Source organism: Gymnoscopelus microlampas (genome assembly GCF_963454915.1).
Source record: "Gymnoscopelus microlampas genome assembly, chromosome: 9".
Taxonomy (NCBI): Eukaryota; Metazoa; Chordata; class Actinopteri; order Myctophiformes; family Myctophidae; genus Gymnoscopelus; species Gymnoscopelus microlampas.
The window spans coordinates 21,872,316-21,896,450 of NC_139946.1; the positions used below are offsets into that span (position 1 = coordinate 21,872,316).

The 24,135-nt window shown below is 44.7% G+C and overlaps 1 protein-coding gene across 1 annotated transcript in view; it reads right to left on the reverse strand.

Annotated features, from left to right (window-relative positions):
* ttll7 (tubulin tyrosine ligase-like family, member 7) overlaps positions 1–23,563 on the reverse strand; it is a 93,344-nt gene extending 69,781 nt beyond the window's left edge. The window contains exons 1-7 of the mRNA XM_084067858.1: positions 23,509–23,563; positions 22,732–22,863; positions 18,314–18,435; positions 13,051–13,118; positions 12,673–12,831; positions 6,728–6,944; positions 3,224–3,388 (exon numbers count right to left, since the gene is read on the reverse strand). Coding sequence (XP_083923984.1) covers positions 3,224–3,388; positions 6,728–6,944; positions 12,673–12,831; positions 13,051–13,118; positions 18,314–18,435; positions 22,732–22,863; positions 23,509–23,533 — 888 coding nt within the window. The 5' untranslated portion in view covers positions 23,534–23,563. The remainder of the gene's footprint in view (positions 1–3,223; positions 3,389–6,727; positions 6,945–12,672; positions 12,832–13,050; positions 13,119–18,313; positions 18,436–22,731; positions 22,864–23,508) is intronic.
* Between the last annotated feature and the right edge of the window lie 572 nt (positions 23,564–24,135).

Consider the following 24,135-nt stretch of genomic DNA (forward strand, 5'->3'; position numbering starts at 1 on the left):
TGTCTCGCTACACTACCTGCCTTGCTTCCTCCCACCATCTATATGGGCTGCATACACACAGCAGCACACAGACACGCGCGCGGTTGGTTTGTGATACTTCTACAATGCTCTGTTCCCCAATGGAGTCCCACACAGTGCTGCTGGCCTGCTGTTTTTCCAGACTATCTGTCTGCAGGGGAGGGCTGGAGCGGCCTGGCTTTGGCCTGATAAGACAACACACAGCTTCCTACTCACCCCATGTGGCTGGGTGTCTTTCTGTCTGTCTGATGCTCACAAACCTGCAACCATCCATGTATCTGTGCCTGCCGTATATCTGTCTGTCTGTCTGTCCCGCTGGCAGCCCAATACAAACACCTGCTCCCAGCCATCTCTCTCACTGCCCTGGGTCCTGAGTCCAGGCCACTGGCTGGCTGCTAAAAGATGTGGACCGTTGCGAGTGTACGCACATGCACGCTCACGCGCGCGTGCACACACGCACGCACGCACGCACGCACGCACACACACACACACACACACACACACACACACACACACACACACACACACACACACACACACACACACACACACACACACACACACACACACACACACCTAACCTCTTATCTTCAACTTTTTGTGTTTTTTTGTAAATGAATGCCCCACTTGATCATACTACAGTGTCACACAAAAGTATCAGAATTAGCAGGTCCACAAGCTCGAAATGCGGCACAAAGCGACGTGTTTTGAGCTTGTAGATCTGCTACTTTTGAAAAAAAATCCCATAAAATATGGGGTTGTGGTATAAAAAAGTTTGAGAACCCTGGCTCTAGTGTATCCTTGTTTCTGATGTGCGTTATTGTATGGTTTTTATGTTGAACCGGGGACTTGCTGTCAGGCATTAGAGCCTATGTGCATAAAAAAATATGGACAGCATCACGACATTGGTTTCTACACATCGTAAATAAAGCCTAGTTTGCAACCATTTCAAATCCACCGTCATTCTATTTCTGGTTGATATCCCGTCCGAAATGCAAACGGAAATAAATGCTATTGGCTGAAACCGCAGCGAGGGAAGGTCTTCACTCGGTAGAACCAGTAGAAACCCTAGAAACATACCCAAATTTCTCATTAATTTTTAAATAAATGGGACCATAATTTACCAAAATGCATATCATGGTGATTAAAGAAGACTTTAAACTAGCGACTGGAAGCATATAGTATTCATGACAATGTTTATTAAGGTAATAAAATCAAGTGTAAAGTTCGGCCAAAAACCCATCCGCTTGAATAGAGCTTAATTGCTTCTGCAACCAGCAGGGGTGAAACAGTGGTGAAACAGTGGTGAAACAGCGGTGAAACAGTGGTGAAACAGTGGTGAAACAGTGGTGAAACAGTGGTGAAACAGTGGTGAAACAGCGGTGAAACAGCGGTGAAACAGCGGTGAAACAGTGGTGAAACAGTGGTGAAACAGTGGTGAAACAGTGGTGAAACAGTGGTGAAACAGCGGTGAAACAGCGAGACTACAGGCCATTCATATGAACTGTCTCACTTCCTACATATCCTCAATTTACAAGCCAGATCAGCCAAGAAACTTCTCAGGCTGTACATTGTCAGTGCTATAAATGTGTCAAGTCGCCCTGCATTACAGCAACAGACTGTATGGAAGCAAAATGAAAGGAGACAGATTAAAAGAAATGAGAGCGAAGAACGGAAACACTGTGAACACAGAGGCACAGTGTGCAAGCTCGACCAGACACAAGAACTCTGAACAGAGCGGGCCCACTTCTGATGAGGAGAAAAAACAGGAGAACACAGCAAAAGTGGTGTAGAAGGGGGCAGAGTCGGGCAGCAAGCGCCCACTGTCTAACCGACGGCCCGGTGGCGAGAGAACGTGAGGGAAGGAAAGGAAGGAAGGGAAGCGTGGCGGGGTTGGCATGAGACGCCTGGAAGGAAGTGATAATTAAAAAGTGCAATCTGGAGGGGAGGTGATAGGTTGAAACTGTATGAAGAATCCAACAGGATGGAGAGGGTGGAGAAATGGAGAGATCTTAGGAGGAGAGGTTATGTAAGGAGAATCTGTCGTGAAACACAGGCCTAGGAGGACTGTGGACACAAGGACGAACCGTCGAGGTCAGGGAGAGAGAGAAAGACGGCAAGGAGATTCAATCGATTGGGAGAGAGAAGGTTAGAGAAGGGGACACAGGGAAGGAAGGAGAGACAAATACAACTGAGACAATGAGGGATTTCGAAATTAATATGGTGAAAGAAGAACAACGGCGGCGTAGTGAATCTAAATGGAAGGAAGAAAACGAGACAGAGGAAGGAAAATGACCAGGATTGGCTCTTTTCTTTTCGTATCGATGCGCACGGAAAAAGCAGCCTTGAATCAGACACGGTGAAAGCAAACACAGTAGGGGTGAGGTGTTTGGATGAGCAAGAGACGAGTGGCGGACGAGGTGATTCTTCTTGTAAGAATGTTGTTTTCACCAGACTCTTCCTGGAGCCAAACAATGTCTTGAAGCTTGTTGAATCACTGTCATAACAACGCCCATCAAACCTTGGCTGGCCTTCAAAAGGATAACTGTAGGGTGGTATGTGGGACTGGCAAGTGTGGAAGAGTGTACATGTAGTGTTATACAGTGTCTGTGTGTCTGTGTGTCTGTGTGTGCGTGTGTGCGTGTGCGTGTGTGCATGCACACTTGCTGCCGGATGTGCCACTTCCATACTCTCTTTTAGTCACTGTTACCTGCACACCTGTTTCCAGTCGCTGTTAGTCCTGCCAGTGCCAATCTACTCATCCTCCTCTCTGTATTTAAACCAGTTCACTCTCTCAGTTCTCTGCCAGTTAAATGTTGTTGTAGTTGTGTGTTTAAAGTCTTTGTCTGCCCTCCTGTGTTTGCTTGCCTCACTTCTTGTCTTCGTTATTTGTTTAATAAATTATTACTCGACTTAACCTGCATTGCTTTGTCGTTCTGCATCTGTGTCCTCACAGGACACGCACTGCGACATGCTGCCTGCATTGTGCGCGTCGAGACTCTTCTGTGTGAAGCCTTATACCTAATTAATCCTCATCATCCTACCGTTTGGACGATGGCGTCGCATGACACTGTAGTACGACAAAGTATAAATCAGACTTGGTGTATATACTGTACACCGCTCTTTCGTCAAAAGTAACACATTTTTGGCGAGCAGCACCATCGCGCAACGAAGCATAAATGATGAATCAGTATAAATCACTCACAGAGACGTCGCCCCAGAACTTGGCCACGTCATAATCGTTGGTGCGGAGGAACTCGGTGAACCAGCCTATGGACCTCTTGCTGCCTTTGTCCGCCGTCTCGTCCCGCTCGAAGTTCTCATTGTGCTTGTTGACCGAGTAGTTGGTTAGGTGCATGTAAAGCTGGCTCTGTGGGTGGGGAAGGGTGGGGTGGAGAAGAGGAAACGAAGAGGAAACAAATTAATGCAGAGTTACATAAATACATTGTATTTGTACATAAATACAAATACACTGCTTCCTGTCCGTAGTCGGTACGCGTGTCATCAGAGATGTCAGCTCTTCCTGCAGCAGTTAAGAATTCATTCAGACCTTAAAGCTGCCTGCAATCCATAACTTTTTTTTGTTAATAAAACATTTTGACCAATCTGTATGTATCTTAATACAATATAACTAACAACTGTAACTGTGGTGGTCGGAGGTGGTCTCTTTATTCTTCCATTGAGAGATGAGGATCCTGGGGTCAGGTAGGACCACTACTGCTTGACAAAAGCCAATTCATCCTCAGCCCAAACGTGGCTTTCTGGAGATTTCAGCACTTGCGCAGGGGAAACAGGTTTGAATCCCGGTTAGGACATAGCATACTGTAACGGTTATGGATCGCAGCTGTTGCCTGAATTATACTTTGTTGCGCACTGGTGTTGCACGCCAAGAATAGTCGATCTACAAGCTCACAACGTGCCACAACTCAAAGCGTTGTGGTCTCGTAGATCTAATTTCCGCAGCAGGGGCAGTGAATCACACATTCTGTGTTTTTAGTTTTTTTTGCCAACCCACGTTTCCCGCATAGCTTGTCCGGTACTCAAACCAGCAACCCCCCCTTGCTCAAACCATAGCTGTGTTTAATACAAAAACATCATTAGCATACACAGCAGGCCCGCGAAGCACTCTAATGCTTTAATCTTCCTTTTAACAGCGTCTCTCACTGTGGAAGACAATGGATCCTTGTCCTCAGTTCATAATGAAATCGGGGGTGACCGTGGACCACTCTAGCCCCTGATGATGGCTGTCTGAAAGTCACTCTCTGTGGGATTGCACATCCATCTCCATGGCATGAGTCACTCCATCATGTGTCACAGACCGGTAAGACAATACAACGTTTATGTCACAGCCAGAGGATCGGCCACACTGTAAAATCCTTCGTTTGTTCTAACTCTGAGAGTGTACGAATGGAGCCAAATGGATCTGCAAGGGAAATGAACACTGGGGATTTTCACTCTGCCCTGTGTGTGTGTGTGTGTGTGTGTGTGTGTGTGTGTGTGTGTGTGTGTGTGTGTGTGTGTGTGTGTGTGTGTGTGTGTGTGTGTGTGTGTGTGTGTGTGTGTGTGTGTGTGTGTGTGTGTGTGTGTGTGTGTGTGTGTGTGTGTGTGTGTGTGTGTGTGTGTGTGTGTGTGTGTGAGAGAGAGAGAGAGAGAGAGTGAACATCATCATGCATGACATGAGATATGGGCTCTCATGTGATGATAGTGTGTGAGAGTGTGTGTGTGTGTGTGTGTGTGTGTGTGTGTGTGTGTGTGTGTGTGTGTGTGTGTGTGTGTGTGTGTGTGTGTGTGTGTGTGTGCGTGCGTGTGTACACACAGTAAATGAACATTATGTCTGATATAAGAGCGTGTGTGCGTATGTATATGTGTGCGTGTGATGGGAATATGAAAAATACGTCTGTATGATGAGAAAGAGAGACTGTGTGTGTGCGTGTGTGTGTGTGTGTGTGTGTGTGTGTGTGTGTGTGTGTGTGTGTGTGTGTGTGTGTGTGTGTGTGTGTGTGTGTGTGTGCGCATGTGCGTGTGCGTGCGCTTACATCACATTATCAGTAACAGGCTGTGGTTCAGCAGGTGCAGAACCTTGAGGCAAACATCAGCCGCCTGATATTACATGAGACATCTGCCGCGTGGATGTGTTTGCTCAGGTGTGTGTGTGTGCATATGCATATGCATATGCATACTGTGCATGCATGCGTGTGTGTGTGTGTGTGTGTGTGTGTGTGTGTGTGTGTGTGTGTGTGTGTGTGTGTGTGTGTGTGTGTGTGTGTGTGTGTGTGTGTGTGTGTGTGTGTGTGTGTGTGTGTGTGTGTGTGTGTGTGTGTGTGTGTGTGTGTTCGCATGTGTCTGTAGCATGTGGAGAAGCAACAGGAATGGCCTTGCAGGCATCCGTCCGCGTTTGGAAAATGTTGGCGTGTGTCTGCAGTATGATTGTGTATGTTTGCTCATGCCAGCGGAGTCTACATGAGTCTGTTTACGGTCGGGAGTGAGCGTGTCTGTTTTTTCTGCACGTATGCAGGACGTCTGTGGTCTTTCTCACAGATCACATTGTATCGCATCATACATTTATTGTGGGTGTAGTGCGCAGCAGGATTGTACAGTAGGACCAGGTGTATGTGTGTGTGTGTGTGTGTGGGGGGGGTTCATCTTGGATATCTGGTACTAAAGCCTAATTTATCCTAAGTCGTACAACGGTGTCCCGTGCCGAAAATAGCACATCTACAAGCTCACAACGCGTCGCATTGCAACGTGTTGTGAGCTTGTAGATGTGCTATTTTTTATCTCAGTTGTACATACTGTATACCGTATACTCCGTAACTTTGTTGAGTGTGTCTAGTGCTTGTATACATTACAGAATGGTGGACACTTCAAAGTTGGAGAAGTGCAGACTAGCGGAGTGCAAACATCAAACAATGAGAGAGCCACACACTCTGTACTTCTCCTCTGTTGCTCTTTGCCTGATGAAGGCAGCTCGTGCAGAACGGTTGGTGAAGGTGAAATAAAACGCAGCAGAGGGTAAACGTGAATGTTCTGCTCTCTCATCCTACTATTAATGCGCGTCTGTCTGTGTGTCTGTAGTTCACGTATCTGGAGAACCGTCTGAACGACTGTCTTCAAACTCGCGGCGCGTGCATCGCCGAGGACCCGAGGGAGTGCGGTGCCCGGCCAAAAGTCAGTCGGATGGATCAGAATCACTGATCCAACCGATACGCCCATACATCAGCATATATGGAGAACCGCTCATCCGACCACTATGCCCATATATGGTCATGCCCATAATATATGGGCATATATTATGCTAGAGGTTCGGGCTGCTACGCAGCCCTCATATCTAGAGTTGGGGCTGCTACGTGAGCCTCATCTATACTTTGACACAGTACTTGTGTCAAAGTATAGATACTCCTGGTCATACTCCTACTACAAGAGAAAATTGCTCTGTCAAATTTGTATAATTAGAATTTTCCTACAATATTCAAAGATTTTCCAGAAATGTATAAACAACAGTCATCAATAGTGAAAGTGTACTCTTTCCCTTCCTAGAAATGTAGTGGAGTCAAATTTATATTTGTAATGTAGTGGCGTGAAAGTCATAGTATCCAAAAATACAAATCTGTATAGTACAGATACTCAAAACATTTACTTGAGTACAGTACTCAAGTATATATACTTCAGTACTATCCACCTCTGGTTCCTTGTATTTGTAAATACTCACCAGGTTGGCGTCGCTGGGTGCGTGATACTTCTCGGTGCCCATTCGCACCAAGCCGTCATTATAGAGGAAGATGCGGAGTGGATCACAGGAAGTGACCAGGATGTAGATGCGGAGGTCGAACTTGTAACCCTCCATCAGGAAGGGCTTGTCCAGGTACTCCTGCACAATGAAGTGTTCCTGGGCAGGCAGCTTCTCACAGTTACGGATCAGAGAGATCCTAGATGAGATAAAAAATAAGATCAGTGGTGGAAAATAACTAAGTGCATTTACTCAAGTATTGTACTTGAGTAAAAGTTTGAGGTATTTTTTTACTTTACTTGAGTATTTCCAACTGCTCCACTACATCTCAGTGGCAAATATTGTACTTTTACTTCACTGAAATGATTTGAAAACTTAAGTTACTAGTTTTTTTGCAGATTTTGAATATTAAAACAAAACTTACATTAACCACTTCAACCCTATATAATACTGTACTTTGGCTATTTGAAAATAGCCGATCTACAAGCTCACAATGCGTCGCTTTGCGACGCGTTGAGCTTGTAGAAACCGATAGGGATTGAATCGTAAATTATCCCCCCCCAGGCAGTGCCAGCGTCAAGCACTATTTTCCACTACGGAGGAAAGCCGGGCAGTGCTATCCTCCTGGAATGTGACACATGACTAGGGGCAAAGCAGTTCCACGCGCGTCACAGAAGGAGGCGTTGCCAAGTTACTACGATCTGCTGGGAAAGGCGAGGTTGCATCTCGCACAGATAAGAGAGCGAGAGTTTAGATACAAGTAATGCTTAATTTATTTTCCGTTGTATGACATGCGCTTCGGTATAAATCAGTATAAAAAGATATAAATCAGGCTTTAGACACATACTAGACAGAAAGACAGATAGATAAAGACAGACAGCTAGCTAGCTCCTGGGACTTTTCACCAATACAGATCAGTTGATGTATGCTCATGTGTCAGTGGCATAATAAAATATAGCATAGAAAAGACAAAAAGGATAATTAAAATAAGATGGATAGGGGCAAAGCAGGAACCATGAACATGGCTTAGAGGCATCTTTGGCAGCTTCGCAATTTGTTAAAAACTAAAAGGTATATAGTATTTATATGTGTCCACACTTAAAGGACCACTTTGCCCATTTTCAACCTATGTTCATATTGGTCCTCACTAATGCCCATTTTAATATGGTAAAACAAAATCTACTTGGTGTATGTCTCAGAGGAGGGCTGTGGACAGTTCAGAAACCCGCCTACCAGTGACATCATTAGTAGACAGCTTTGGTCATTTCAAACAAGATTTCTTTTTTTTCCTTTATTTATTATTGAGAGACCAATTGCTTCTATTATAGCATGCTAACTTTCCAGGAAGAGAAAGGCTGTTGTTTCTATTAGCTTGGATTCCCCACTGATGATGTCACTGGTAGGCAGGTTTCTGAACTGTCTACAGCCCTCCGACACAGACTAAGTAGAAAAAATGGTACCATATTATAAAAAGCATTAGTGAGGACCAATTATATGAAAATGGGTGAAGTGGTCCTTATAAGTTCACAGAAAAAGTAACTTAAAGGAAATGGTTCAGGCTTTTACATATGGAGATCCGGTTAACCAGAACCGCCGATCAGACCAATATGCCCATATATGGTTATGTGAATCCCCCTACAACTTATAGGCCCTGTTTGTGCCCCATGCTTTCATTGCAAGTGTACCAGCACCACACCATCAGCAAATGTTCAATTGACCACCAGAACAGTATCCAAATTATCTTTGATAAAACCAGTCAGATTAGCTAACTTCATTCTGTTTTATTTGTGCTGATCAAAATATACAATGCACAAAAAATGAGGTAAGAGGTACAGAACAAAATATAAAGAAATATCTTCAGGTGTGGGCAATTATTATATTATCCATACTTATCTTTATTTACAAATGTTTATCATTTTGTGCATCTTCAGTACAGTACATGCATTCAGTGAATGCATGTACTGTAACATTACGTTCTTTGGAAAAAAAAGAACGAGTAAGCCTATAACGCATCAAATCTTTTCCAAAGAGAACAAGCCTTTTGGCTCCACGGCGCCTGAATAAAAGCTGTGAATAAAAGAATGCACCAAAAATACAGATAGCGGTATACAAATGTTGGCTTGTTTGAACTGTTTGTGCAGCACTACACTGCTGGCATCTGGAGAACATTGTGATTTCTCTGAAGCCACACTCCATTCTGTGTGAGCGGCGTACTACATCAAATACTGTTGCAGGGTCTCCTGACTTCGGGCGGGTTAATAGGAACGGACGTTGTACTCCGTTTCGACCTCCACTCCTAATTCATTTGCTTTGGTCTCATGTCACTGGCACTCAGGCCTTATAGTACGCAGGCCAGGGTTTTCTGGGCTTGAGAACTAGTACTTCTGTGTGTGTGTGTGTGCACGCGTTCGTTCGTTCGTGCGTGCGTGCGTGCGTGCGTGCGTGCGTGCGTGCGTGCGTGCGTCTGTGTGTGAAGTGAGTTTTAATGGTGCTCTCTTCAAATGCTTGTGTGTGTCTATGGTCATATGTGTGTGTGTGTGTGTGTGTGTGTGTGTGTGTGTGTGTGTGTGTGTGTGTGTGTGTGTGTGTGTGTGTGTATGTGTGTGCGTGTGCGCGTGCACATGTGTGGGCTGAATGCAGGGGTGAGGGGTGCTTTCAAAACAGTCTGCAACTATGAGCAACCCCTTAGTCCAACTTAAAACATATCACCATCACTCAGAGCTCAGCAGACAGGAGATAAATTGGTTACATGCATAGCCTGGCAGGGCCCCTTATAGGCTACAAACAGGCACGCGCGACCTCATGCACGCACACGCGCGCACCCACAATATTTGGCCTAGATGTACAGACGTGATTGTCTGAAAAGTTGCAGTTCTGAGGTTCTGAGGTGCCGTGGCTTGTAGCCACCAAAGAAATACTGCAAAACATTATTCATTTTCATGGCCCTTAGGAACCGGCTGAGATCAAATCTGAGGGAGCGTATAGTCTATGCTGTTACGATATAACCCAAGCATTCACCTGCGCAGTTAAATCCAATCGACCAACAGTGTCATAACACCAATGAGACGTTAGGCCTCGTTTATCAAATCTTTAACACAGGAGGAGGTATACGTGCAGAAAGCTCTGGTTTTAATGTCAGATTACGATGAAATACATTCTTAGATCCACTCTGCAGAGCTTTAAAAAAAAAAAACAGGCGTGTGACAGCATCAATGAGGTGCTGAACTGTTGCAGTTCCCTATGGATTAATCATTCACCCCTCATCGCGCCTTGTCCCTGCCAGCAACAAGAATGCCGTGTCACAGTTTAACTCCACATTATAGGGCTCTGCTTATCAAAGTGCATTGACAGAGCAGAACCGGTTGAAGAGAAGTTGATAAGAGCCTCGCTGTGGTCCATGATGATGTGCGAGGGGGACCTCCGCGCTAACAAGCAGACAGCTAGCTGAATGATGAGGACGGGGGTTAACGGCATTAGTTAGCCGAGGAGGACCGAGCAGAAGAAGGGACGACATGATTGATGAGCCAGGGTGTCAGGTAATCACAGCCCACTCTCCCCTGCCTATTTAATTTGACGCCAGAGGGGGGTCTCTCGCCTATTTAAGCCCCGCACACACACACTTTTTTGTTCCTTCTTTTCTAACAAGCTCCACCTCAGACACAAACAATAACTTCATTTAGTTTGCCGGCGGAAAATAAATTACGGGGGAAGGCGGGAGAGGTGGATATAAGTTAATTTCCTGCTGCGTCACACCGTGCAGAAAATAAGAGCAAAAATCCAATCTCGCAGGCCGCTCCGCCATTGAGTGGTTGACCTAAACTCATTATCTTTCACTTTCTTAATGTGTCATAATAATTCAGGCTTTGCAGGCTTTTATTCTTTAATAAATATGGGCGTCCTGCAGCATTGATTCAGACAAGGCTCCAAACACCAGAAGAGTCAGCCTTAAAGTGAGAGACAACGCTGCAACGCTCCGTCGCATCATATACGATATGATAACGATAATACTTTATTGTCGGTTTGCACTGAAATTTGTCTTGCGACCCAAAAACAGCCATGTATGCGACACATAACAGTACACACATTTGACATACGATACGATACGATACGTGACATGACACAAGAAAACAACAAAATACAAAATACATACATTAAGACATGCAAAGACAAGAGCAATGTCCACCACTCAGCCTACCCCTGGCTTATAACTCCTGATTAAGCCTCAATGTCGTCTGATGGAGAAAGGACCTCTTCAGTTTGACCTTATTGTATGTACGTAGGAACACTGTATCTCCTTCCTGAAGGCAGCAACCTATATTCTCCATACAAAGCATGGCTAGTGTTTGAAGTGATATTCCTTGCCAACCTTATCATACTGTTATCATACGTAGATGTATAGAGCCTCTGAAGTGGTTGTCCAACAATCTTTGAACAAATGTTCACTTGCTGCAGCAGTTGTGACTTTAAAGCTACAGACAGACATCCATACCAGGTGGTACTACAGTACTGCAGGACACTCATAATAACAGAAGTGAAAAACAAAAGAAGAATCTGTCTACTAGCACCAAAAGATCTCAGACATCACAACGCATTGCATCGTTACGCACAGTGAGCTTATCTGCTTTTTATTTATTTATTTTATTACTTTTTTGACAATATTCGTCTATAATGACATGCCCAAAATAGGGACACCAGATTGATAGTGGTAAATGACAAGCCGGCACTCAACCTCCTCACTCAAACTGGTAGTAGAATGAAAACATGTCATGATAAACATGCCATAAGAGTGATATAAAAGGGGTGGCAGTCAGTGGCTCAGGAGGTACAGCAGCCGCCTGGGAACCACGCTGTTCCCAGTTCAATCCCCAGCCCTTAACGCCATGTAGAAGTGTCCTTGAGCAATACACCGAACCCTTAACTCCACCCAATGAGCGGGCTGGTGCCTTGCATGGCTGCCTCCGCCATGGTATGCGAGTGTACAGTATGTGAATGGGTAAATGTAAATCACATTGTAAAGCGCTTTGGATAAAGGTGCTATATAAATGCAGACCGTTTTACATCATATAATGGGGTCTCTCAGTTCATGTGGTTAAAGGCATCATATTCACATTCACCCCCTTCTTTTGACTGAAAGGCACTATAGAGACCCTAAGTATCCTGAAGCAGCCATCTTGTTCCATTTTACATTCTGACTGGGTCTCTCTACTGATGGTGCCTCATAAGAGGATCCAATAATCATATGCAGACTCAAGACCGTGAGGGAAGTAAGTAACTGCCTGCGTGTGTGCGTGTGTGTGTGTGTGTGTGTGTGTGTGTGTGTGTGTGTGTGTGTGTGTGTGTGTGTGTGCGTGTGCGTGTGCGTGCGTGCGTGCGTGGGTGCGTGCGTGCGTGTGTGGTGTGCGTATGCACACGCGTGTCATCTATTGCTGGCTATAGCTACTGATTTATGGTGATTGCAACCAGCGAAGTGAATTGGGGACAGCAATGAGAATCAGCACAGCCTTTGAGTCAATGTGGATGCGGTTGTGATGCGTTTTCCACAGACAGCCGTGTCACGGTCACATGCATCATCCTGCCCCCTTTTGTTTTGTTTTGATCGCACTCGTCCTCTCCCGGGTCTCATGCTAATTTCCTCCTTCACTTGCTGTTTACGCTGCCTTTTCAAAATATCACTCCCTCTCTTTCCTTCCCTTCCCTTCCCTTCCCTCCTCCCTCACATCCCTCCATCAGTGCCTCTTGACGCCTGATTTATACTTGGTTGTGCCTCGAAAGCAGCCGATCTAGAAGCGCACAACACGTCACGCTGCGACACGTTCTGAGCTTGTAGATCAGCTGCTTTCGGGGCGCGACACCTGCGCGCAACCAGGTATAAATTAAGCATGAGTGCTGCAGGGTATTTGTGACCCTGCAGCGGTCGCTGACCTTACCCGTGACCCATGGCTCCGTTGGCGGGTTTGACGATGAACGTCTTCTGCTTGCGTTTCCTGCGCAGCTCCTTGACGTAGTTCTGGAACTGGGTGTACTCCGCAGGGAAGATCCACGTCTTGGGGGTGAAGCTGTACTCCTGAGGCTGGCACTTGATCATTCTGAAGACATGGGAGAGCAATGAATTTGGTGGATTTTACATTTGGTGCTTTAGTCATATACAGTAAAGTCCTCAGTGTTGATTGTCTTAGCCAGGCCAAAGGTATGGCCAAGAGTACGTTTTCGCCCTGGGATTTTTTTCTTTGCCAAACGTTCGCCTATTATGACATGCCCATGAAGCTAGGGTTCATGTGGTTAATAATGATTACGGCAAAACTTACTTTCCCATGTTTCTTGCCAGGCAGTCTTTCCGACAGATTTCCCCCATGCCGGGGTAGTGGTTAATTCTCTGCAGAGGGACAAGCAGACATAATAATGTTGTTAGGGTCATTATACACGACTCAATCCCCCCCCCCCGTACATTAAAGGCAGCAACCTGAAGTGAGCTTACAATGTTCTGACATTTATGCCCAATTACAGAATCAAAACAAAAAGGTGACAGTGAGACCTTTCTTAACCCTTATTTAGTATATCACGTCATATTTTGTGTGTTTTAAAAGGTTGAGTAGCGTGGAGGGGAAGGTGGAAAAAGGAAAAAAAGAAAAAAAAAGACGATCAATCTTAAGTCTGAGAGAGGTAATTGGTTCTGCATCGCGGGCTGCTACAATTGTACGCAGTGACAGTTGAATGAATTGCTTTGAATGCGAGGAAGCTGCGGGGAGGGGAGAGCAGTAGAAAAAAAACATGGTTTTCGGTATTCTTTGACCAAATGAGCCTGAACAGGGGGCGTTAATTAGGCTCGTATGAACTGAATCTTGACAGGAAAGTTTCAGAGTAAATCACTGGAAGGAGAGAGGGAGACAAAAAAAATGAAAGGGAGAAGAGGGAGGGGAGGGGGCCAATGAACGCAGAGTGTAAAAAGAATCTGTGATTATTATCCAAACGAGACAGACGTAATTAGGGATTTGGAGGAGGTCGCACAATTATGGCAATGCTGGGAGGCAGTATGCCGTGCTACAGGCAGCGGGAGAGGAAATCAAAACCAATTGTTAAGGGATCTTTTTTTTAATCTGGAGCAATAAACCCCAAGGAACACAACAGCGAGAGCAGTTGCAAAACAATCTATATCAAAACACAAGTCCCTGTTGAGACGTTACCCGCGACGCACACTTTGAGCTTTGAGCCGCTGAGCATTTGTAATGTCCAATCTATTTAGCTGAACCCCCACCGCCCACCCCATATACTGACATGCTCCGCTCCCCTTGACTGGCCTGTGATTTAATCGATCATTAGTGTCCAGTCTAATCAAATAGGCGCCCTGCAAGATGGATGACTAACACATGGACCTGAGCAGAGAACGGTACGGTTCACACAGCAGGACAGGGAGGTCAAACAGAGGTAAGGCCACTTCACAGAAGAAGCAGTTTGCTGTTGAGCGTCCTTCACGTCAACATCACCCCGACGCCTATGTGGATAGGCATTGGGGGGGGGGGGGGGGGTCTCACTCACAACATCACCCCAACGCCTATCCACCCACCCTCACTCACAACGAGTGGTGTGTTCTAGGTTTTTTCGGAGGGTATACCATAATTATTCGCCCCACACGTACAGCACGTGCGCGTATATATATATATGTGCGCGTGGTCACCGAATGAAATAACCAAGTGGTCACAGAATTAAATAATCGCTCTAACAAAATATATGTGTGTGAACTACTTCGAAACTCCCATGGCCAGCGGTCACTATAACCTGAAAGGCTATTGAAGTCCACATGCCCCCAGCCCCTCCTCCTGCGTATCAGATGCGCTACCGCGGATGGTTAGTAGACGGTATACGATGTTTCTGCGACGGTATACCACATATATAGCGTAACACGGTAGAACACACAACTGCTCACAACACCACCCAAACACCTGTCCACTTACAACATCACCCCAACACCTATCCACCCTGTCACTCACAACATCATCCCAACACCTATCCACCCCGTCACTCACATCACCCCAACACCTATCCACCCTGTCACTCACAACATCATCCCAACACCTATCCACCCCGTCACTCACATCACCCCAACACCTATCCACCCTGTCACTCACAACATCATCCCAACACCTATCCACCCCGTCACTCACATCACCCCAACACCTATCCAGCCTGTCACTCACAACATCACCCCAACACCTATCCACCAGTTCACTGGAACACAAACTGGAGAGGGTCTAGGAGGGCTTGACCAAAGGGCGAAGTTGCTCCAAAACAAGTCTCTCCAGAGTCTTCATAGCCAGTCTGTGGTCCTTAGAGCTGCTGCGCTGTGTATTCTTTGGTACAGGAACAAGACAGGATGTAGCCTCAAGACTTTCTGTAGCCTCAGGCTCATATTGTAGACATGTTGGAGCACTCCACACAGCTGGGGGGCACAGGCTTTGAGCGCCCTAGGGCTGACACAGAGTCGCACTGCCTAAAGAATCGCAATTACATACCAAATCAGCACCCTACAAATCAATATAATATATTATCGGGGGTCCCTGCCAATTCTTGTCCCTATACTGTCTATTGTTACTATATGTCAGTCTAGCCTGGCATGGCCAAACTAACATCACTGCGTAGATAATTAGTCTGGAACTTCGGTGTGGATGATTCATTTCCAAGGGGCGATTACAAACAGATTCAAACGTCACAGCAAAAAATGTCCCACTTTGAATGGTGGGCTCTGATTGGTCACCCACAACTCTGGGGTGAGTGAAATGTAATTCAAACCGTCTGTCTGTCTGTCAGTCAAATTTACTTGAATATTTCCCGGTGTAAATGTTTTTTGGGGGTTACTCTCTAGCGTCCAAGTCATTCTGCACTCTCTGTGCTCAATAGCTGCAGTATGAGAGTTATTTTGATTCTCTATAGAAGTGCTTTGGTATGGACAGATGGACAGAGTCTAGATAAGTGTCTTCCACTTCACTGTGATAGTGGCACAGCAGGCCAGTAAGCACTCTGTGTGTCTCTGCATAGCAGTCGTCATTCAGCAGGACATTGTTGGGGACGCAGAGACACCAAGGCTCTGTTCATTCCAGATCCAGCGTCCTCCATCTTTTACCCCTGAACATCAAATTTATCTCATTGCATCTTTCCAAACCTCTTCCTTTTCCCCTCGCTCATCTATCCCTTCACAACTTAACTCAACTAGGTGGCAAAAGACATGAATTGTGTGGAGTCGTGCTAGGTGGAAGGAAGGAGGTCTGATAGAAGGAGTAATAGGGCCACTCTAGTCACAGAGAAGGTCAGAGCGATTATTTTCCACCTTATGGTCTGATGGACTCAAGCTCCCTGTGCTTGAGCCACAGTCATTGCACAATGTCATCTCACAATGAGCCTCTGGTATGACCTGACGCTGAAAGACCATAACTGGTCTACGGACCACTGGAGTTCCAGGTGTGTCACCTCAATTGGCCTATAACTGAATGTGCTTATCGCTGCAGTGCAAATAAGAAAATAATGTAGATTATACTGTACGTAAATGTCATTTTGGACTCTCTTACCTTTAACAAATAGCCTGTGAGTTTTCATTTGATGATAGAATTATGTGTGTCCTTCAAGGCACACAATGCGATCACCGATCCTGTAGGTTTGCGCTGTACAAAATCCGGAGGATCAGACCCTTCCTCACCAAGGAGTCTGCAAAGCTCCTTATCCAGGCTTGACTATTGCAACTCTGACCTTGCTTGTCTGACTGCATGCTACTACTACTACACACCCTGGTCTTCAACCTCACTAAATTGTCAGGTGTCTCCCCCTTCTGCGCTCCCATAACTGGCTTCCAGGTTGCTGCCCACATCCAATTCAAAACACTAGTGATGACCTACAAGGCAGTCAAGGACATGGCACCCCCTACCTGGCTACAGCCTGTGGAACCCCCCCCCCCCACACACACACACACACACACACACACACACACACACACACACACACACACACACACACACACACACACACACACACACACACACACACACACACACACACACACACACACACACACACACCCAGTCAGGGCTACAGACTCACTGCCCATTTCCCGCCTCAGCCTGAAAACTTACGTCTGGTTGCACAAGGCTACCTAGCAGTTCTCATTTCCATGTATCACTTCTTGTTGTCTATTTGGATATGCTAGTTATATTATGCAGATAGATGTATGTTGGTTACTTGTTCACATATGCCTATGTATGTTATTTAGATACGGTTTGCTTGTCAACAAATGCTAAGTATGTCATTTAAATAGCATGTTGTTAAGATGGATGCTCTCATCACCCATCTCACAAACTTGCCAACCGAGGAGTGCAAATCAGCAGCAGTGTGCTGCTGATTTGCAAATGTCACACCCCTCATTGTGCAACTCCTCCCACATCAGCACATGGAGTGTCACCGAAATACGCCTGCAGGCAAGGGAAAAACACCACTATGTCTCGGGAAATAGTCATTTCCCCCGGCACTGCTTTCCCCACGAAAGTACACCTGTACCAAAACAGAGCCCATAACAGAGACTCTCGACCCACTTAACAACAGCCACCAAATAATATGATGAGACTTTAATAGGAGGTCCTTTGAATGTAGAATTTCCGGCATTATATATTACAACTCAAATTATACATTTCTTACAAGAGAGGACCGCTATCTGCTAGCTTCAGATGCTGTGACCTCCAGCACAGTTGGATATGATAGAACAGACCCCCATAGGCTGGGTCAACAGCTGACATGATAAGAATATTTACTCTGAGTTCTCCTAAAATATGTATCTCCCTCAAAATGTTGATCTTACAGCCACAGGCTATCACAGCCAGGTCCGAGGTCAACAGATGTGAGCTCTGCTTATCTTGAAACCTCACCTCAGCCTTTAGGCCCGTCTCCAGACTCCCAGAGCCCTCAGTTGGAGAAACACGTTCATAAGTTCACGTAAGAATGAATGAATACCGAATATTGCAATATTTCATCATTCCCTCACAGACCTTTACATTGCATCTGTCCATCATTCCATTTTTCAGGAGTCCAAAAGGGGAGTTAAACTCACTTTTCCCATTAGAACGAAAAGGTATTCACTGCTGCCATTTTTTCTCTTTCCCCCTTTTCTACTTTTTACATATAGTGTTTTGTATTTGTTGATGATATTGTATTTTGGTGTTATTGTTATGCTATATTGATGAATTGAATACATAGGACCACAATGGAAAAATTGTGTTATCCTTTTAGCCCAAATGTCTGACTGTACCTTGTGCTGTTTACATTTCTGTATAATAAAGTATTCAATCAATCAATTAATCAATTGCCCATTTGTCTCCTATGTGTTAAAAATGTGTCTAAAATGTGTCTTGTAGCTTTTCCGTACATTAAGCTGTGAGCATGTTACTATATACTGTACCTTGCTGCAACCACATTTCCCTTTTGGGGACAAACACAAGTGATGACAGGAACTTAACTGAGGCTGTATACAGTGCATGATGACTTGACTTTGAACTGACTGGATGACTGAACTGGCTGCGGTGGAGTGGACTGTACCTGGTAGTTCCTGAGCTCAGCGATTTTCTCGTGCTGCACCGCTGAGTCGTTCCAGATGAGGTTGGCCGTCTCGTCCTCGTCCCTGGTCTTGAGGAAAGCCATTTCATTGATGACTATACGAACTGCCAAAGGTATAATGAAAACAGAAGAAAAAAAAACTTGAATTTACCTTTGGAAGGGAATTCCTAAAGTCATTACCTCTGCCAAGGGCATAATGAATTTGCCCTGTCTGTCTGTCTGTCTGTCTGTCTGTCTGTCTGTCTGTCTGTCTGTCTGTCTGTCTGTCTGTCTGTCTGTCTGTCTGTCTGTCTGTCTGTCAGCAGGATATCTCTAGTTATGGATAGGTTCTGGACCAAGGAAGAACTGATTCACTTTTCACAACAATTGGCCAAAGGGGTATAGCCTGTCACAAAAAAAAGCACATAGCTTGTGGACTGATAAAAATAATATCTTAAACATTTTAATAACTTTATGATGGGCGCAGGGAGAACTGATTTACTGGTCACCTTTTCAGTGTTAACATCCAGAGGCTGCTGTGTGTACCCCATGTGTCGGCATTATGAAGTTCTATGGCCAAAAGGGAATGTGGCGCCAGAAGCAGTGCAACATTTTATAGACAAACTGTCACATTGATGGAGTTCTGTGCTCTACTGAGCACATTGTTTATACAGTATTTAATATATATTACATTTAGAGGTGTCTGTACTCATAACCATCATAGAATCATGTGTGGACTGTACAGTACAGACAGAAAGCACTCCAGTGGTTTAAGGCCAAAATACATCTCTTGATTTGCTTTTACATTATGAACCCTCGAGAAGTCTCAGCCGGTCATCCAGGGTCTATTAACCGTTCACTGGGTTATATCAATACATGGTGAGGCAGTGTTTAGTTACTATGCCACACATAGTTGGAATAAACATCCAGAGGAACTGATACCAAATCTGACTACTTTAAATTAAATTAAATCCAGTTTAAACACATTGGTAACACTTTATATGAAGGTCCTTGTAATAAGCATTAATTAATACTGTAGGTAATAAGGCCCTGTTCTCCACTGCCCTTTATTAAAAATGTCTGCCTAACTAAGTACTGACTGGAGTTAATCAACAGTTGTTGATTCTGATGGAATATCGTATTGTAGGCAGAAAGGACATCCCGAACAGTGCACACAGACAGAATAAAGAGAAAAGGGGATTGGGACTCGAGTCAGGGTGCATGCTCAGGGGGACATACTACATAGTATATGTTGGTGGTCTTTTAGTAAATAGATTAAGGAATAGAATGCTGTCTGGAACATACATGAGCGCTGTTAAGAGAGGATGTTGGAAACCCTGCGATATGGCACTCCAAATATGTTTCAAATGTTGATAGTACTGACGAATGTGTTTATTGCTGATAGTGTACAACTAAAACAAGTAGAAAAAGTACAACTATAATTGCTCTTTGGCCTTTATTTATTTATGTATTATTCCTTCTATTCTGTGTGCACTTTGAATTGCCTGTGTGAAATGAGCTACAAATATACGTGACTTTGTCTTGCCTTAGGTTCCACATCAGTGTTTTGCTTAAATATTTCTTGGAATTCCAGTGGTGTTTGTCTATACATTAAGAGAGATATTAGTTCTTGAAAGTCTGGATCAAAAAAGCTCACAGAGTTATATTTACCATCAGCGGGATGGCTCCAGAGCAGCCGTTCGTAATGCCTTTCTTCAAAAAGATGAATTAATGGCCTGTAATGCATTCAAGTCCCACTGGAAACCCTGAACGTATGAGAGATAGGTGGCAGGCGCATTTGGACATTAATCCAACGACTATTCATTATTCAGTGACTAATGAAAAATTCATATGGCCTAACGAAACGAGGTATTAATTAATTTTGTGAAAGCCTTTGCCAACCTGGAGACGGCAGGCTTAATGTTGCGTGACGGCACTTGAATGGGAAAAAGATGTTTCCGACGTGACTGCATTCATCTGTCGATGTCAGCAAAGTCTAATAGCAGTTGGCTAACTGAAACAGGCAGAGGAGGGTTTAAGGGCTTGATATACTTTGTGGTGCATGGTGTCGCGCACAAACAATTGCATATCTACATGCTCACAGTGAGCTTTTAGATCTGTTATTTTCAGTGTGCGACACTGAAGCGCAACTAAATCCGGCTTTAGATGGCAAAAGGCCTATGCTTTACGCTGAATTCACTCCAGCAGTGCTATTTCGCTTCCGCTTTCTGTGAAAGCGGCGAGGTGCAATGCTTTGTCTATGGAGAGGAGAGACTGCTGCTTTCCCCATCGTAGCTGGAGGCAGAGCCAGCAAAAAGCGGAGCAGCAAATTAGAGAAAAGTTCCACTTTGATGCTGCTGCTGTTTGACGAGACAGAGCGCCATCCAACCAGAAGCTCACTGTGCTCTGTGTGTGGACTAGGCATACACATAATATTGATAACAAAGTTTTTGAGGTGAGAGAGAGATGGAGCAGGGACCCCCCACCACATATTGTATAATATTATGTGGTAGATTACACTTTTTCATAGATTTCATAGATAGCTTCATAGACTTGTTTGACAGCACTGTCAATGTTAAGCATTGTGTTGAATTTATGTTAATATGTATTTTCAGACAGTTAACCACTTAAACCCTCAATACTTAGAAAACGTGTACTTTGTCTGCTCTTTTTTCCCCCTACACCAAACCTCTTTGCCGAAAATAGTCAGATCTACAAGCTCACAACGCCTCGCCCTCAGAATAGGGATGCTAGGGTTCAAGTGGTTAATGTACAAAAACAAGTTCCTATCACCCAAAGATTTGAGGACCCCCTAGGGCAACTGCATGGTCTATAGCTTACCTAAAATGTATACACCGTTTGCAAAAAGGCTGCCAGAGACGGGCACCAACCCTCTCCTCCCTGCCTGTGAGCTCTCCTGCCAGACACTTGAGCCGCTCTCATTGGACCACAACTTGCTTATTTAGGAGGGTGTAACGGATACCTCGGACCTGTCCGTTTAGCAACATCCAGGACTGCTTACATTCGCTTGCTGCTGCTGCTGGTGTGAATTCAGCGTTACAGTTTACCTGTGCGCTCTTGGTCATGGCTCTTAAGTACAGGGCACAGTACAATCAATCCTTTCCTACAGTAAAAGTGTTGCCTTCAAGGCATCCTCGAGGCAGTATAGCTTCAATCCCCTTCTCAGTGGGTTTAGAGAAAATCTACAACAGCATATTTGCCGACCTTTCACCTAATGCTTAATTTATACTCCATTGAAAATGTCCGATCTACAAGATCGTAAATTGGCTATAGTCGGTGAGCGACACTGTATAGGACAAATAAAGCAGGCTTTACCCTGCAATGCTATAGATTTTCTTGTCTTTTAACTTGCGGGGAGGGGGGCAACAAGAGTAATGTGCCGTCCATATGGGCGTTCAGGTTCATTTTACTCTCAAAATGGCTGCCACGGGGGTCTCCTCACAGCTATAGGAAGGCGATTCAACGCTAGACCTCCTGCTAACAGTAGGTTCCCCGCCAGCCCACAACCCCTTCTGGCTGTTGCTGACTCTCTTCTTTTCAAGGGTTGTAGCTCACCCCTGAGAGCAGTGCCGTGACACACTATACTGAAAATGTGAAGAGTGCTTACTCCACTCTTTTGGCTGTTCACCCAAATAAAAAGAAAATGCTGCCAACTTCAATTACCTCAGTGAAGATTTATTTATCTTTTACTTGTGAAGCGTTTTCACTGGCTTGAATTGTGGTTCTATTAAGACTCGTTTAAGATATTAGAGAACAGCTGCCTCTTCTAAACGATCTACCGACGCAAATTAGATTTTATTGTTGAGCCAATATTGTGATTGGATTTGCAGTGGTTAGAGGGACTAACTGAGCCGCTGTCGAGAACCATTTCCCAAACAGTGGATTAAGGCAAAAATCACTACATCACAACTTGTTTGTCTTACTGCTCTAGTACTACCTCAATACAACCGTCCTGCCCCTTCATGAAGTTGACACTGTACCTTGGAAAGAACCTTTAAAATCAGGGGCTTTGTCATAACGATTAAACCATTATGACGGGGAATGCATATTCATACTTGTATGAACGCGTGACAAATATATATAAGTGAATCTTGAATCTATGTCTATCTACCTTCTTTATTGACCTTTATGTCGTTGTGTGTTCCATCTGCGAATCTGATTGCATTTGCCAGTTCAGTACATTTCAATCCTACCCGTTTAAATTCATGCCAGACTTTTATCTTCTATCTCATTTTAAACCATTTATCAGTGTTTCATTGTCTGTGAAGTGTTTTTTAACACTGGGTTGGATGGTGCTTCACGAACAAATGAGATTATTAGTGGAGTGTACTATTAGTAGCACTGACAGTACTGACATCATGTGTGATTATGATTACATGGTTTTGCGACAGGTGCCATACCAATCTCGTATTTGGTGCCAGCCACGTTGGCGGTGATGGTGCCCTTCTTCTTCTTGCGGCGTGCCTTCCTCTTCCCACTGCTCTGGTAGGAGCCTGCAGATGGTCCGTTCATGGGGGATGGTCCTTGATCCTCTAGAGGAGAAGATTGCAAACGGTGGTGTAAGTAAAAGTCCGGAATAAAAAATGTACTTGAGTAAAAGTACAAAAGTATTGGTATCAAAATGTACTTAAAGTACGAAAAGTAAAAGTACTAAGTAAGAAGGTCCTATTTCACAGGTTCCAAATGTATAAAATTATTTAGAAAAAAGCAGATCTACAAGCTCACAACGAGTCGCTTTGCAACGCGTCGCAAATCGACGTTTCGGTCCCTCTGGACCTTCATCAAGAGTGTCTTCACTCTTGATGAAGGTCTAGAGAGGGACCGAAACGTCTGTCAATTTGAATAAAAACTGATGCTGCTGAGAAAAGAGCAGTGTGTGGGATTTTTGTCCATGAAATCATAATAATTAAAATCTACAAAGTAACTGGTAACTACATTTTTTAAATAATTTTTGTGGAGCAAAAGTTTAATATTTGCCTCTGAGATGTAGTGGAGTAGAAGTAAAAGTACCAAAAATTGGAAATACTTCAGTAAAGTAAAAGTACCTCAAAATTGTACACCACTGGACTACAGGTATATTTTACATGTGTAATTTGCGTTCATGTCCCGGTCAGCCAGCCAACTGGCTGTGTGTGTTCTCACTTCTCACCCAGGAGACTCTGATGTGTCCCACTCACCTCCATCATTGGGGGGAGAGGGCATGTCAGAGGCCTGCAGAAGATTAAAGCTGCAAGCCGCACTCTCTCCCAGGCTCCGCCGGCGGCAATTTCTCTTTCTCTCTCTCTCTCTCTGCTTCTAGTCTTCCCTGTCCGTCCCGATACAGATCTGGTCAGGCCACTGGATCATCGGAGCCTGTGGCCAGAGGCAGTCAACGTCATGGAAAGCAGCGCCAGAGTCCGTTTTTTGGCGGGGAAAGGGGAGGGTGGGCCTTTCCAGGAAAATGTCCGCACAGCCAAGGCGTGTTTCAACCTCTCAGATGGAAAGGCAGAGAGAGAGAGACAGAGAGACAGAGAGAGATGAACGAGAAGAGAGAAAGAGAGGGAGGGATGGTTGGCAAAGCCTGTGGAGGAAGAAAAGAAGAGATTTATTTTTATACTGCAGATGAGTTGGAGATTAAGTTGATTGGGTGGATGTCAAAACAGTACACAGTAAAATCTATACAATGTAATACAAATGTACAAATGTAATCAAATGGACTCTCATGGGTACATTTGGTTACAATTGTAAACTCTCAGGTTGAATTAACACTCAGAATATACACCAATGTCCAGTGGTGTGAAGTAACTAAGTACATTTACTCAACT